Genomic DNA, 17472 nt, shown 5'->3' on the forward strand with positions numbered 1-17472 from the left:
AGAACAGGAGAAAGAAGAGAGAAGAGAAGAAGAGTGGCAAGGGGAGAGGAAGGGAGAGAAAGAGGAGAGAGGAAGAACCCAGACCGGTTGTTAAGAGAAATGGGAGAGTCAGCTACATAAATGATTTGCGCTCGGAATCTCCAAATCATTCATCCGGATTCGGGGGGGAATACATTTGGAAAACAGGGAACTGCTGCTTAAGTGAGGTATTCTCTGAGACATGGCTAGTCTTTTTGTAGGGAATGAGAAGCTCTAACTTAGTTCCCCAAATCTATTAATGGGCCAAGAGGTATTTTCTTCCCAGGGAGGATCCAGAATGACGTGTTGGTTAGAGCACCACAAATTTGTTTTGTTTGGGGGCAAACTGACAGAAACAAGACCCTTACAGGTTTTTCGAGGCAACCTTTGACATTTGTTTTTAATGTGGCTACTAGACAATCTAAAATTACTTATGCCGCTCACATTCTATTTTTACTGGACAGCGAGGATTTTCATAGGGGCCATGGATGTGATTTATATAGAGTCCTGTCTCTATTTCCTGCCTCCTCTGCATTTCCCCAGGTTGCAACTCATGGGGCTGCGCTTACAACACACAAAAGCCGGAGGAGGGCAAACTGGAAAATGTTTGGCCACCAGTTACATGCCTTTGATGAATTCACAAACTGCCGGAAGTGATGCCCTGACTGCATAATCAGCTCTCTTCTTCTCTTGGTGGAAAAGATGGAAGGTTCTAGAGCTTGCTCCCCTTAGCAGAGCTCTCCATCAGCAAGTCTGGATCCAGCCCATGTAGCAAGATCCCATCTGCATGCACCATATGGCATGAATGTCTTTCTCTGGGGCAGCATTCAGACGCCCAGCAAGCAGTGGCGTCTCTCGAGCCCTCCCTGGCTGTCGGGGGACCCTCTGAAGACAGATTAGGTTTAAGGCACCTCACATCTGAGCCCAGCGAAGGTGTGACTGAACTATACTGCCAGCCCTTGGGAAGAAAAGAAGCCAAGGGCTTATCAGGGGCCATGTGAAAACCACTTGACCTCAACAGAACTTGAGATTTCCCAATGTCTGTTACAAAAGCCTAGAATAGATCGGCTTATTTTAACTTCAAAGAGCTTACTGTCTCAGGCCGTGGTGAACTAGGTCACTGAGGAGGAGGGAGGAGGAGGAGGAGGAAGAGTGAGTTCACGAAGGCTGCGTCATCTGCAGCGTCCAGGAGCCCAGAGACACGTCTGCACACTCAGGCCCTGGGCACGCTTTGAGCCCTGGCGCTTCTGTGGGCTGTGCTCCCCGCCCCCACGGGCAACTACAGTCCCCACCTCATCCCTCCTGCCTTCTGAAAACCTTCGTCAAGTGGGAGGCAGTTCAGATCTGATCCTCTACCACAGCTCAAATGATCCCACCCCCGTCTTCTCAGGGGTAGGGCGCCTATGTCATTCACTGTTCCCGAGGAACCTAGCCAGCTTTATGCATGACAGCTGTATCTTTCCTTTCACCTGGCCACGTGGGACTGTCAGCTCCCATAGCTTCTCTGCATCTTCCAAAATGACCAACAAGAGGTGAGTGTTAAAGTTATTGTCGAACCGATGATTTCAAGACCCTTTTAAATAAAGTGTGTGGGCAACAGGGATACATTGAGGGACCCAGGGTTGGTTGTTTTTTCACTTCAAGATCTCGTTCTTGAAATCCAGACTTCACCCACATGCTTTTAAATATCCAGCTCTATTGGAGAACCTTACAAATGGCTGCAATTAAATGTCTTCGGTCATTATCTTTAATATCCTATATGTCTCAAAAGAGAAAATTCAAATTGTTGTCCCAGTTTAACCTAAGAGGACACACAAGTACCATATCAAATAGCATCGGAGTTCCCGCCTTAGCATCCTACATGGGCACCTCCCTTTCATGGAAGTTCCTGAATGCATCAAAAGGCCACATTCACAATTCCTCTCTTCCACAGATGCTAAGCTGCTTTAGAACTAAAAGGGATACAGGTGATCACCCTGATGGAATCATTGGGTTTTTTTTCTTCATTTCTGTTTAAAGACTTATGACCCTAGAAGTTGGCCAGTGGACGTGTGACCTTGTCCCCAGCCAGCACATGCATTTGCAAGCCTAGGGCCAAGCAACGGGAAATTCACCATCAGCTTTGAGAGTGTGCACTGACTGGTTCAAAGCTGGTCATCATTACACTAGTAATTTAACAATTCGTCAGGACTTTTGCAGATGAAATGCTTGCCAGTATTGACAACAATGCATTACTTGATTTTATTTCAATTTGTAACATATTTTGCTGTACATTCTCAACAAAAGGCACGCTTCCTCATTGTAAAACACGCTCACAATCACGAAAATAAGTACTCACTGACCACACTCATGTCCTTGTTTTGTATGTTTCAGTTTTAAATCTCAGCATAAGACATTCAAGTCCACATTTTATATGCATCTTATAAACTGCTTGTGGTCAATTGAAGATTTTCACTATAAGGGTTTTAATAACACTAATGTCAGACTTCATTTTGGAAGGTTTTAAACCAAAGCACACACTTCAAAATGTAGGAACTTGCTTGCGTGACGCATTATGTAAGCAGTGCTGCTAACACTTTGATAGCATTTCAAGACTCTACCTTTTGATTGGTTTTGGCCACTGTGAGACCGATGTGCAGTGTGTACCCACGGCAAGACAGTGCTTCACAGAGTGGGCATTAGTTAGGGCATGCTTGCCTACCTGATGCACTTCCAAGCGTGATGTTAGTGGAATGCTTTTTCCTAACACGGAAAACATTACCTTCTTCTTGAGGGACTGTTCTGCTTCTTGTATGTGCAGGCTGCCGGTGACAGACGCCTTGCCATACTCCTGCTTTCTGATAAGTCTGTTCTTCCAATCTTCTTCACCACTCTTCTTCAATAGCGCTAATCTGGGGGGGGAAACAGGCCAAGCAAAAGGGGTTCAGCACCAAACCCTTCCTTGTAACAGAAGTATAGTTTGGGTAAATTAGTCTTTGGTCAAAACGTGACCACAGCTACCTAATTTTAATCTTTTTGAGTTTCATTTTCATTTATTCTGAAGAATGCCATGTCTGGAAAATTAATATAAGCATCCCCTTTTCTAAGATGCCCCCTCCCCCAAATCTTAAAGCTGATTGCAATGCAAAGCTGAAATCGGACTTGCCAGATAAAGATGCATCATCATTCCACCAGAGGAATAGCTCTGTTTTTTCCCTTGCCCTTGAGCTGAGAACAAGGAGATAAAGGTAAACCATCCCCAGAGAAAAATGTCTTCTAATGACCCCTTCTGGTCACTTCATGAAATAACATTTAATGACTACAGCTGGATGGACAGTACTCCTTTGCAGAAAATTTAGCAGAAATGGGGTTAAAACCTTAAAGCTATAAAAAAAACCTGACAATCGCTTAGTATCAGACCTTTCAAGAAAAGGCAAAAGATGTTTAAGATTTTCATCTCTTTGTACCCTCAGCCCTGTTCTTTTCCTCCGAAGGCACTTGGTCTCTCCAATCTATCTTAATACAGAAACTATTCTCTACAAACCCGTTTTTAAAATGATTACTCCAACTTTCCTCCTGGGGAAAGCCACATACAAAAAAAGAATCTAATTAATTGAGATTTTTACCTAACCTACTTTAGCTCAACTCTGGTGTGACTTGATACCAAGCTGCCTGGATGCTACAACCAGTACGACCAGTGAAAGGCTGTTTTTGTGAGCGTGAGGCTGCTCCGGCTTGCTCTCCTATGATGAATGGGGCAGTCTCAGGCACTGAAGTCGGACAAACGTAGTTAAGATAAAAGGAAAAAGAGTGACCACTGCAGTCATTTGAGCTGCTGTTCAAACGATGTAAAGATTGGGCAAAGAGGGATTAGACCCCCTTTCCTCCCTGCCGAGCCTGCCAGGCCAGGTCTTCTGAACATCCTAGCGCATGTCTGTAAACAGCATACTGTATCAGTTCTAGCTTGGCCCTGAACTCCGGTCCGGTAGCCTGGCATCCTTTCCTTGTTGGTCATACTGGGAACTGGACTCAATGGTCTCTTAGGTCCCTTCTACTAATTTTCCTGACTCCGCTAATGAAAGTTTTTCTAAGCAAATAAAAATCCAAACTTTGCAGTACTTAAATAAGTATCTACTTCCATCTACAAATTTAGACATAATCATACCTTCACTTGTTTATTCATTCAGTCAAATAATGGAAAATAAGCAACGAAGAAAAGAACTCCCCCCAAAGGGGCAGGAGCTTCACACCCTGGATCTATCCCCTTCTCTTCTCTTCCCTTCCCTTTCCTTCCTTTCTACTATGTGACAGCAGATAAGACCTTGCATGACCATTCTATACAATGCCACCTCATCGATCTGTGATATTGTGATTTATAATAAGAAATATATACTTGGTTTTCATCACCTTTCCTGGCCTACACCCTTGGAATTTCCTAAGTGATAAGAATAACAGAGGTGTCTTTATATTAATCAGGTGACTTTGGGGAAGCACTTAAGGATGGGGAGTGGTTGCCAGGAGAACCAAGCCCACGGTATGTGATTAGGGGGGCGGGACTTTCAGTCCTATCCCCTGACTTCTTGAGAGGGAAGAATGGCTGGCGGTTGAATCAATCACCAATGGCCAGGGATCCAAACAACCTTGCCTATGTAATGAGGTCTCCATAAATACCAAAAGGATGGGGCTCAGAGAGCAGGAAGCTCCACACCCTTTCCCCATACCTTACCCTATGCATCTCTTCCATAACACGGCTGTTCCTGTGTTATATCCTTCTATAATAAGCTTGAGATCTAGGAAGCAAAACATTTGAGTTCTGGAGGATGCTCTAGTAAATCAAACCCAAGGAGGGCGTCATTGGAATCTCCAATCTATAGCCTACAGGGTCAAAAGTCCAGGAGACAACCTGGACCTGCTTCTGGCATCTACTGTGTGTGTGTGTGCACGTGTGTGTGCACGTGTGTGTGTGTGTATGTGTATGTGTGTTAGGGGGCGTTCTTAGGAGATGGAGCCTTTAACCTGTGGGATCTGATGCCATCTCCAAGCTGACAGTGTCAAAACTGGGTTGAATTGCAGGACTCCCAGCTGGTGTCAGAGACATGTTTGGTGGTGGAGGGAAAAAACCCACATTGGCATTTAGAGTCAGAATCCTAAGACAGGCCCCATTTGGCTAAAGGTTCCATTTAGCCCTACATTCTATGGTCTGTGATGTTTGCCAGTACTCTACATGCTACCAGGGCTAGTTCACGTACTTGAAAACAAATTCTCAGTGCCTGCAGGTGTTTTCATCAGACTATATAATGATTTCTCTTTTCTCTAATAATTCTGAGTCAGTTTTATTCTAATAAGAAAAAATAACCAGATAAAATCAAATCGTGAAAAAATAATTAGTATTTGCATAGAGCTTTCAAAGGTTTCAAAGTATCTATAAGTGAGATTTTTAAAAAGTGAGCATGCCAGTATTTTTACACCCAAATGAAGAAGTATTTCCAATGCACCATCTTGTGAGGAGAGACGTTCATCTCCGTGATATTCTCCTTGCAAACTGGTCTCAGAGCCAGCTTCTGTCTCTTACTTCACCTTTGACACAGACCAGTAGCTCTTCATCTTGGCCGGCCATCTACCTTTTTAATCAGATTTGATCCCAAGTGAGCTGAGAGAATCTAAAAAGTCAAATTCATCTTCATGAGTTGGGCTTATGGAAAATCCTGTGCTACAGTCTTCGAGGATGTTCTCAAAATAAAGCTCCCGGGTGTCTGGAGCAATGAAAACATAACCCAAATAACCATCTGGTTTCCTTGGTGGCTGCTCTGAGGAATGCCAACCTGACTTAGAAAAAAACAAATTGTGGAATCTACAATTACTTTATGGTCCACCTCATGCTCTACTGGTCTCAAAGAAACTGGAGATTATTCCCAACATGACAGACGAGGCACGAGTGCACACAGAGGCCAAGGATTTCACTGACCGAGGTCACACTGCGTGTCAGGGGGACAGGGAGTTGCAGTCCCCGGGCAGGGGTGCCCTGCCTCCCAGAGCGTGGCTTGTCTCCCTACATTAGTGTGTTAGCAGACCAGACACATTTGTGTCCGAATGTTTTAGAAACTGCATAGTGTTCTGGCTTTCTTATAATGTTGTTTTTTCCCCCTGGGATGGCCTTCAAAGAATTCCTCCATTCCAAAAACCTGAAATCTTGCTTCTGGATGTGTTGGCAGGGTCATCATCAGGCACTTCCAAAGACTACAGAGCAAGCAGAATAACATGGAAGAACCGGTGTTTCAACTTAGCCCACACGGTGCTTGGACCCTGCCCTAGCTTACCGAGTGCAAATGACGGCTAACTTAAAAATAACATGTGCTGAAACCTAAATGCATTATTCCTGTCCTTCAGATTTCCTACTTGGTGTTCAACAAGCCGGGGAGGGCGGGAGACCTTTCCTAACATGTTCTCTCCTCCTGCGATTCCAGGACCCTCCTGAGTCAAGGAGACCACTGTGCACCGGTGGGGGCCGAGGAGCAAACGTCTGCTCCTACACACGACATAAATTACTGCCGATGCAATTCAAACAACTGTCAATGCTTTTAACATCCACCAAGTCCAAGTGCTATGTGCAGGGCTGTGATGTTGAGAGCCTGGGCATCTGCTTAGTCTGAGGCGGGGAACCCCGTCAGCGGCACTGGGTTAGCCTATTAACCCCAAGGCCTGGCCCGGGGCCACAGCGCTGTGTGCTTCCAAGGCCACCAGGGGAAGTGTCCGCCTCTCCCCTCCACGGCCCACACTTTCTCAGCGGGGAACGCAGGCCTGACACGGCTGTGTTCAGCCTGGTCTAAGAGGCCGGCCTGATCAGAACGGGTTCTGCAGGCTCACGGCAGTCAGGGCCCGGTCAAATGTGGAACAGGCAAACTGCGTGCCCCTTAATCTTAAGTATGGTGGGTTTTTTTTCCCTTCCCTCTTTAAAAATGCCCCTGCGTTTCAGAGAATCACTGGCACCACACAGATTTCAGACAGGATGGACCAGCACTGATCAGTACTCGTATCGGATCTTGGTCTTGGCTAGTTTGCAGGCCACAGGAGTGAGCTCATGTGTCTTTTTAATGAGGACGCACCAAAGATCAGAGGAGGAGGCTGCAAAGGGGAAAGACTCCTCTATCCCTAATTCTTATGACAATCTGGGGGCCATCTGGTGGCTGAAATCTTGAGCAAGAGCCTCCAGTCCCTGTGGGAGAAGCAGGGACACAGCCTCTGGCTGGTGGAGAGCAAGGGAGGGTGGGAGGAGGGGGGTGCCAGGGACACAGGGGCCAGAGCGGGCCTCTGCGGGGCAGACCGCTACAGGCTGGCGAGGGCCAAGGGGCGCATTCTTCGCCATTCTGGGAGTTCAATTTCCCAGTGAGAGACTGGCTTTGTTGCCTTTTTTTTAGGGATCTTCTCCTGAATACGAAAGCACAGATACAGTTGCTTCGGTCACTGTGGATAAGATTTCTGATAGCCTAGTATACTTTAAAAGAGGTTTCAAAGGTCTTAGCCCTAAAGAACACACAATTCATTTGACTTATAATATTTTTCAAAGAAGTACCCAAACAGGGGCAATTTAAACCCAAATCCTTTAGGCAGTTATGAAACAGTTGATTTTACTAATCCAGTGGAAAAAGCCAATGGAAGCCTACGTGTTGTGCTAGTTATGGTTCAAACTTGACATTCTGGATGTCAGAAAAGAGGAAGAAAGAAAAGGAGCCTTTAGGGATGTTTCCTTGAACATCCGGCCTACCCTAAAAGAGAAGCATACTGAGGATTTCCTGTAATTTCTTAGGTGTCACACACTTCTAAGTCCCAGTTATCAAGTACAAAACGGGGATAGCATTGCCTCCCTGTAAGGGCTGCCTTCAGCACTAAGTCCATGAGAAATTCCAAGGGCGGGAGATGACCCCTGGTGCCCCTCAGGATGGAGGACTCAGCACGCCCACCTCCAGAGCAGAAAAGAGATGCGGATACACGAGGCTGAGGAAGCGAGAGCTGCAGCTTTCTAAAAATGATGAAGGAAATCTGCAAAGTCCAGGCTGTACATCTTACTAAGAGTCTGATGTGAACATGGAATTGGAAATAAGCCATGCAAAGAACATGTGAATCGAGAAAATTCACGCAGGACAAGGGCGAATCTTTCTACCACTGCTGCCTCGTTGACATTTCTGTCCTCTGCTCAGTGTCCTAGTTGGGACACAGGTGAGCTGCTAACACACCGGCCGTGAGCATGTGGCAAGCTCACCCCAGCTACCAAGGGGAAGCTGGAGACCAGCACCTGGGGTTGGTCCCATTGCCCCCTGTGGGCCTTAGTGGCCCTTGGAACCAAACCCCTCCTTTGGTAAAATGGGGCAGTCAGAAGAAGTTAAAATAAGGTTTGAAAGTTCTATGTTATATGTCACCTCACGAAAGAAATAGGAAAGCCCAGATACTATATGAAGAGCATTCTTATTTGAAATAGGTCAAGCTTCATTCTTTCTTTCTGACCAAAAGGGAGGGAACAGAGCCCCACTTCAGGAAAAAGGATCACAGATGGGCTGTGAAGATACGCAGTTTTGTTTTTTCAGCAAAGTACAAATAAAAATACTATCAAGATAAGGGGGAAAAGATCACTGGCGATATATTTTCTAAGAGAAGTGTCTCTTATCCTTTATTAGCGGCTATGCTCCTTATAAATTATGCTAATAGATGTCTCTTCCTTCTCATGCAACTGATTATCAGGAGTAGGATGTCTGGGATCAAACTCTCTGGGCCAGGTTTTGGTGGAGAAGGAATTCAAGCCAGCACAGGCCAGACAGCTTCTCTGACTCAAGACCTCACTCTCATTTAGCTGATGGGGTAACATCAGCCCCTTCATCTAAGCCCCGGTCCAGCAGTCTCATCTACTGTGAATTTTAAACAGGCAAAAGTAAGTAAGATTCAACAATCTTACTAATTTGTCAGTTGAGAAAGGCTCCATCTATCTAACCTTCTATGCATCATGCTCAAAAAAACTTGGCTTGAAAAACAGAATGAAGAATTTTGATCGTGGTTTGATACATAGTCTTAGGTAATGCAAAATGTATCTGGAGAAATCAGAGTGACCACTGCCTGGCAGAGCAAGAAAGCTTCCGAATGATGGGAGGTGCTAAGGAAGGGTCCAGGTGGGCAGAGCGGATGGTGGGCGTAGCTGAGCTGGTCACACTGGAAAAGTACAGAGATCTTTCCGCATCTAGTATTTTTATCGCTATGACATCTTTTGCTGCTTAATTCCATGGTGGCTAAAGGTTAACAAGGAAAATACAACCTGAAATATTTAGCTCCGGCTCCTTGTACCTGTCGCATTTAAACATACCCTTTCAATCCTCCATTAGTTTTTTGGTTGGGTTTTTTTTTTTTTTTTTGAATGAAATGAGGTTACAGTGTTACTCGATACTCCAGTGTAATCTCTCATAGCTATTATCTGATATAAAATGTTCAGAAGAGTTCTCCCTTTCACTTTCTGTAGGATAAACTAAACTTAGATTCGAATCCCAAAGATGTCTGTCCCAAATATGGGTTTATCTTCATTCCGTCTACATACACTTTACATAGACAAACAGTTTGTCACAAAGCTGTGCGTGCATTCAGTCTGAAGCCACGTGTCTGATGGGGAAAGAGCCAAGATCTCTGCTCCCATCACGGGACAGTCCAAGAATTTCATAAGTAAAAAAGAAAACGGAACCCCAAACAAATGAAGCAAGCACAAGTCTGCGTCTGCTCACACCCGCGTCTGAGGCTGAAACTGGCACACCTCCAGTGGTCACCACCCGCTATGTGCTCACGACATCATCTCTGCCCATTACTCACAGCTTTCTCTACGAGCAACTTGCAAGCTCCATCCCCAACAGAATTACTTTGCAATCATTCGATCGTGTTACCTTTCTTTAATGGACATGGTTTTGCTAGCTGAATCAAGGATGCCCTCCACCGTGGGCACTTTGATGTCTCCGGCAGCGAACATCGCACACGGATTCCTGGAGTACTTCTCCTGCCCCGGTTCTGCAGGATCATGCTGCCTCCAGGACACGGGGGCTGCGGTTGGGGCCACAGTCTTCCCGGTAGCTGTGCCTGTCTGCTCAGAAGCGGGCTCCCCGAACTCTGCCGCTGGGAAGGAGAAGAGCCACGTCAGCATTCCCTCCTCCAGGCAGACATTCCTCCAGCTATTCACCCCCAGCGGTCCCGCACACGGAGTGCAATCTGGGGGTGCGGGGGGGGGTGTCACCCAATCTACATGGATTCATGCCAATCTGTAGCGTGTTATACTCTGCGAGGAAACCAATCTGCCCAGGAGGTTACTGTACACAGCAGATGGTTTTGTGACAACTGGTCTTTTCCTGCGTGCAAGGCACAGGAAGAGAGCTTTCACTACACACTACAGAACGTTTCTCCTCCTCCCAAACAATCCTTTTTACATTTCAAATGGCCGGAATCACACGCTAAAACCACCATGGTAAGTTACATGCGATCATTTTCTGTAAATGCAGAAAGAGAATGAAAGCCCCAAGCAGTATAGCTTACTAGTCTGCATACCAGGACCATGGAAGGAGTCTGGAACTCTGCAGTCCTGGGTTCAAGTCCTCATTCCCTGTGCTTACTCAGCCCTTTGGGGTCACCAACTCATAAGAGGGGCCGACAGGGCTAGCAGCTCACAAGACCCTTATGTGAGTTAATGTGCCCAAAGTCATCAAGAATCCTTGTCAGGATGTGTGAGAGAGCTCCAGTTATTTTTATTATCGAAAAACTGATTAATCCACTGAACAGCTCAGGTCAGATTCAAGGGGAAGAGTAGGATTCACCCGTGATTTGTAATCGATACGAGTTATAAACTGTCCTCCTACTTTAATTAAAAATAATCACAGACACACACAACCAATCAAGCAGACACCAAAAACCCAGGTGGTTTCTAAAACTTTCGGAGCCGTAACCTACCTCTTAGCGAAAACTTCCTTCTTGGGACATTCTCCATGTCGACCTTCTCTTCAAAGGGCTGCCTGTCCTTCAAGTCCGGGCTCCCCTGTGCGATGCTTTTACCCATGGAGAATTCCTTCAGTTCATCACCAAGGTGGGCGATGGGAGGATGGGCTAGTTCCAGGCTGCCCTTTCTTGGAACAGCATATTTGGGTTCCTTAAGGCTGTCTCCTTCCCGGACTCTGTTAAAGGTAGGGCAGGATGGCTCTGCTTCGTCAAAGGACCCGTACTTTTTACCACCATCTCCACCTGTCAGGACTCTTTTGCTTTCTGTCTCTGCAAACTCTCTCAACATTCCTCTGCTCCCATTACTCTCTGCTGAAGGCTGCCAGGCTTGGGACTTCAGGATGCTTCTAACCGGAGAATCTGAATTTTCGATCGAAGAAGGAAACTTATAGTCAGTGGCACTCATGTTGTCGTCCACAGACCGCTTTGTCCGGAGATCCCCTGCATACATTGGCATGACTGTAGGTGTCATGGTGGACACAGATGTGTTAACAGTAGGTGAAAAAGGTATGAGCTTTCCACTTTGCACCTGGGAGGACATAGTTAAAGTACAAAAAGCTGACTCAAAAATACTATCTACATGAATCTCAGTTTAGGGAATGACATAGAATGAACTATTACATTTGATGCGGTTTCACTGCTTATCTTAGAGGGAAGACGTATTTTATATAATGCATCTCACTAATCAAAATCATCTGGGTGAAAAGCAGATTGTGCAGCCTATTTTTCTCTCCATAAAGGACCTATTCCAGATGATTTCAGCAAGCAAATTATGAAACCAAGAAAAGAAAAAGGTACTTGGTATGGCTATATTTCTTAGGAAAGAAGTCATTACCAAATTCCCAAAAGGTAACACAGTTTATCACCTTAATTCTATCTAGGAGCCAACACTGTGGTCCTGTATTTTAAGCACATACCCGCAACCTGGATTAGATCACAGCCTACCCACCTGTTCCACCTCTCCAAGCGTGACCGGCTGAGTTTGATAGCGAGCATTCATTCTCCTCTGTCTCATGTCTATTCTGTTTCGGGTAGAAATAGCTTTTGAGACTGGCTGGGACAATTTGTTAAACAAGGCCAACTTCTCTGCTAAGCTCAGAGTGGAGGAGTCAGGTTCACCTTGTTCAGCAGAATCTTTACCCTCATTTGCCTGGTCCCTGGCTAAAGCTTTGTGGTGAGCAGATGCCTGTAATCTGAAAGGGATAAAAAAAAAAATCAGTGACACAGATAAACACAAACAAAAGCCCGCTGCTAAATTTTGAATATTAACTCTCTTCCAAGCATCACTCAATTCTGAAAAGGACTGGTTTCTCCCTACAGAAATTTAAGACAGGTGTAGGCACTGTTTAGCTATTAACAAGCCTGTGAGTAGCAGGGGAGGGTGGGGACACAGGCATTACCAATTTCACGAAGAGCAGAACTTTATCTCTGAATTATTTCCAAAAAGTGAATTTCTTCTTGAAGGAACTGAAGTCAGCTTGGATATACTTTATCTTAGAGAGACAGTGTATCAGTGGTATCAACCACAAATCAGGCCTAGGGAATCCCAAGACATTATCTATGGCATGTCTAGATATTATCTAAATATGTGGTTCAGGGGCGCCTAGGTGGCTCAGTCGGTGGAGCATCTGACTCTTGGTTTCGGCTCAGGTCATGATCTCAGGGTCATGAGATCGACTCCCCTCCCCTCCGCCCCCCCCGTCAGGATCTGCACTCAGCACAGGGTCTGCTTGAGATTCTCTTTCTCCCTCTCCCTCTGCCTCCATCACCCACTCCCGCTCTCTCTCCCTCGCAAATAAATCAATCTTTAAAAAAAATAAACACGTAGTTCAGAGGTATTCTTTTCATTTTATAGAACTAGGAAATAATATAGTCATTCTGTCAACAACATATCTGTAATAAGGAGTTTGGATTTTCACTTGCTAAACACAAATGGATCGATTTTAAAGATTCCTTCCCTCCTTCAGTGCAGCATTTTCTCTCATAGCTTTCTACCAGTTTTCTAAAAGGTACTTAGACCTGTAACTCCCAGCACCTTGAAAAGTGAAGGACATTTCAGGTGCTGTTAAATCCCTCCAGATTCCGGGTGGAGGAGAAGGCCTCCTGTTACCTGGTCACGGTTGATCTTGGAAGATTTATGACGACGTGGATTGAGGCCACTGGCAAATCCAGTTCTCAAACCCAGCGGACAGTACATTCTGTCTTAACTCCAAGTAATCACCAATTCACAAGTTGCCCCAGACTAAAGAGCAGTGTCAGCGTTCCAGGGCATCATGAAGATAGTAACAAAGGGAACCTGAGTCTCACATGTTTCCGGGGTGTAGTGTGGAGAGAGGAGAGTAACGGCCACCTACTTTCCTGGACAGAACCCTGCTTCTGGGTGGGGCCAGATCTATTTCTGCACTGCCGTTTGACTTCTTTTAATCTTATTTTTGGCCTTTGTGTTTTGGCCCCTCGCGGTGAAACAGGGTATACCTACATGCCGTAAGGCCATACTTTCAAAACACCGCAATTCAAAGCTTAGTAGTAAAACATCTAAGTTCAGACACCATAGACGATTATTGTCTCAATCCCAAAAAGTCATGGCCTCGTCTCTCTATATGTTAGAAACAGATAAGGTTGTTTCTAGCGTGTATTTATGACTACAAGTGCTTACAAAAACCGGGGTATTACTGGAATTCCAACATTCATGTCGAATCCTCATTTTCCTACTAACCTTTATTAAGTGCTAGTAGTTTAGATGGAGGATGAGATTTCTTAGAGATGACCGCGATTATGAAAAACAGAAACAAAACAAATGGACGAGTGAGTTAGTGCGATCCTAGTTCCAGTACATGATGTGAGCAGGGAGATGAAAGGTTTCCTCATGCAGGCCTACATGAAGTTAGCAGTGTCTCTCTCTCTCACTACGACAAAGCAAAATGGCACCCATCCCCACGGCAACTCGTTGCACTGACTCGTTTCTCAAACACACGAAAGGCATTCAGGGTTATGAGATGCATCTGCTATCTCGGACCTTTGCCCTGAGGGCCACATGCAGCTACTTCTGTCCGGTACCTGGCAGGCTGTACAGTGCTCTTAGCTACACTGGGACTAGGAAGTCTTGCCATTACAGGCTGGGAGGCCACAGGGCGCGAAGCAGGGATAGGTTCACTTTAAAGACAATTGCCAAAGAAGGAACATTCATGAGGAGAGAGAAGAAAAGAAGCGTTAAAGGAAAACATAGTTTTAATTCAGAAACAGTAAATAAATATTTTAACAAAATTATTTACTAAGTATTCTGGGGGAAATTACAAAAGAACCTGAAAAGCAATTACAAACTTAGGAAATAAGAGACACAGGCGACGCAAAGTGAATGGAGTAAGATTAGGTTTTTAAAGCTTGGAAAGGATTTACCCTGACTTCAGAATAAATGTCCTGATTTTGAAAAATAACTTAAGAAAAAGCTAATATCAACCACCAGAAAATCAGTAGATTACGCTCATGTTTTAGAATGTTGTTCTCAATCTGTTTTGTAAAAAAATCAGTATCCTCATATAACCTACATGCACATCAAAGTAGCTTCAGGGAGCCTTACAAAGGTGATAATTTTTGTTTATATTTACTGTTTTGCTCCCATGAGTAGTTGCTTCTTGGTATACAATAGCCCCTCAAACATTAAAAAACCAAAAGAGCCGACCTGCTCAGAGTTCCTAATGAGCATAAGGAGTGCTACTCCACAAATACACCACAAAGCTCAGAGCGCCTGGGTGGCTCGGTCGTTAAGCGTCTGCCTTGGGCTCAGGTCATGATCCCAGGGTCCTGGGATTGAGCCCCACGTCGGGTTCCCTGCTCGCGGGAAGCCTGCTTCTCCCTCTCCCACTTCCCCTGCTTGTGTTCCCTCTCTCGCTGTGTCTTTGTCAAATAAATAAATAAAATCTTTAAAAAACAAAAATACACCACGAAGCTGACAAGCAGCTGGGTAAGGACGTGAGGGAGTTGCTCGGACAGCAGGGCTACAGGTGTGGGCTGCGGCACAGACACCTCTTGGGGTGTCCATGCCCTGAATGAGACGAACGTGCTTTCTCCGGGAAGACCGTGGGTGTGTCCGGCGGAGGCATGGAAACAACAGTTAAAAAAAGTCTTCACTTGATTGAAGCAATTATCTCTGAATGAATTACTTAGGGAAATTCATTCTGAACATACTGGAACAGACTGCTCAAGTATGGAATGTCATCAAACTTCCAAGGAAATTTTTAAGTTTTTTGGTGATTATTTAAAAACAAATTTAAAAAAACCCCAAAAAACCTCAAACCCCTTATCTTTTTTGAGATATCTGCTGAAATATTTATGGATGAAATGCTGTCTGGGGTTCACCTGAAAACAAAGCAAGAGGACAGGGGAAGTGGATGGGGTGTGGGAAGAGCAAGACTGGCCAGGCTGCTGACCGTTGAAACTGGGTGGTCAGTACACGGGGACTCATCATATTAATCTCATGGTTTACATTTTCCATTGTAAAAAAGATTAAGAAAGGCACAGACCAAAAAAATTAAAATTCCTCTTGAGGTTTTTCTAGGAGATACAATAGGCAAAACACCCCCATTACAAAGTTCAGAGAGACCACAGTAAGGAAAATCCCAAAGAACCAAGGTCTCTGTGGCGTCTAACCAAACCATCTCCTGATCGCTTCATTGTTACTTAAAAGGCTTTAAATCTTTTTTTTTTTTCCCAAGAAGACATTTCAGCCGAGGCCACGAGGTCACGAGGGGGGACTTACGTGGCTGCAATGGCCACTTCCTCGGTGGTAACGGGCTGGGTGTGGGATCTGTCCTGTAGCCGCCGTAGTCTTTGTTCCACGGCTGCATTTCTGGAGCGTCGCTTTGGAGCGTTTTTCTCATCAAATGATTTTTCCATTTCCTAGGATCAGAAACAATGCAGAATCCCTATACGTATGAGGAAAGGACACTGGGGCCGCAGTGTCTCTGCTCTGTTCCCCTAACAGGGCCCCTGGGAGGGACCCCCCCCGTGAGGCTCACATCATTCTCAGAAGTGTGCACCTGTGTGGTGTCAGCAGGGGTCACACCAGCCAGGGGCTCAGAGAGAAGCACGTGGGCTGGGGCAAGGGGGGCCGGAGGGGCCCCGCGCAGAGAGCAGGGGGACGGTTTCGCTTCAAGCACTTCGGCACACCTTACCCTGAAAAGCAGCCTCTTGGCAGCGACACTCAGCTTGGCTCGTTCGTCTACCTTTTCTTCATCTGTAAAAGGCCACAAAATAAAAACTGAACATCATTAGAAAAATGTAGGTGAAGTCTCTGAAAAGTTTCCCAAGGCTGCCCTGGAAATCCTTTGAATATAAGAACGGATGTACCAAAAATTACAATTGGCAATATTTTCCCCTTGGAGGGATCCCACTCTTCTGCTCAGTGAAAAGGTGCTAATTTCCATTGCAATTAACCAGACAAAACTCTGTCTGGACAGGAATTTTCTATGACGATATTTGAACAATTGAAGTTTAAGAATAGATTTTATGCAAGGAATTTCTCTTCTTTATTGTTACACAGTAACAAGAAATTAACAAAAAGCTGCTGCTTTAGCCAATCAGTTGTTTTAATATTATTCATTCCACAGTTCTAAGTCTCTCAAAAATAGGGAAAAGCTCACCTGAGAATCTCAACTAGGTTTTATTAGACCCACAGAAAAAAAAACCTGCGGAAAAGAAATCGGTATGCTCCATAATCTCATCCTCTCAAAGAGCAAAACCTTACGGAAACCTAATCTGGGTGAGATGATAGAGAAGCGGCAAAAGGAAAACAGATACTTGCCCTCAGCAGTTGGCATTTCTGAATGTGAAGCAGACCTAGGAAAGACATTAGGCAAATAATAATAACAAAAAATTAGCCGGTGGGAATAGAAGATCTAAATAAAACATCAGATTAAAAGTTAAAGTAAAAACAAAAGTAAAAATTCACTTGAAATCTTTTAAAGAATATCATCCTGCTAGCAATTCTCGTTACAGGTGTTAATGGACACGGTGGAGTGTGTGGGCACACAACCCAGCCAGGTGCACATCTCGTGGAGACAAACCAGAACCCAGTGTGACTTATTAAACACAACTGGTCACTTTGTAGACAAACCTCATCATCTCTATGCATAAGCATAGGATCGTATAAAACTCAGATATGACAAATAGACAGACATTTATAAAACGAATATAAAATCCCTAGTTCTTTGCACTGGAAAATCTGGTGAATACTCACTGTGGATTCTAATTTAACGAGGGTATAAGAAATGAAAAGGGGTAAATGAAGAAAAATAATGTGTCTCACTTCTTACCATCTGAATGCAATGTAAAACTGTATTGGGATACTGTTGTCATGGGCCGTGTTCTTTAAAAATACATGTATACAAGCCACATAAGTATCTCTTATAGATTAGATGGAAGAATGATGAAATCGCCACATCCCATTTAAACAGCGCCAGGACCATCACT

At 44.8% G+C, this 17472-nt stretch overlaps 1 protein-coding gene across 1 annotated transcript in view; it reads right to left on the reverse strand.

The window, feature by feature from the left end:
• Positions 1-17472, reverse strand: part of SVIL (supervillin) — a 92096-nt gene that overhangs the window by 43896 nt on the left and 30728 nt on the right. The window contains exons 6-12 of the mRNA XM_044915513.1: positions 16805-16839; positions 16176-16237; positions 15761-15900; positions 11954-12197; positions 10960-11533; positions 9909-10134; positions 2780-2909 (exon numbers count right to left, since the gene is read on the reverse strand). Coding sequence (XP_044771448.1) covers positions 2780-2909; positions 9909-10134; positions 10960-11533; positions 11954-12197; positions 15761-15900; positions 16176-16237; positions 16805-16839 — 1411 coding nt within the window. The remainder of the gene's footprint in view (positions 1-2779; positions 2910-9908; positions 10135-10959; positions 11534-11953; positions 12198-15760; positions 15901-16175; positions 16238-16804; positions 16840-17472) is intronic.

The sequence above is a fragment of the Neomonachus schauinslandi genome, chromosome 5, assembly GCF_002201575.2.
Source record: "Neomonachus schauinslandi chromosome 5, ASM220157v2, whole genome shotgun sequence".
Classification (NCBI taxonomy): domain Eukaryota; kingdom Metazoa; phylum Chordata; class Mammalia; order Carnivora; family Phocidae; genus Neomonachus; species Neomonachus schauinslandi.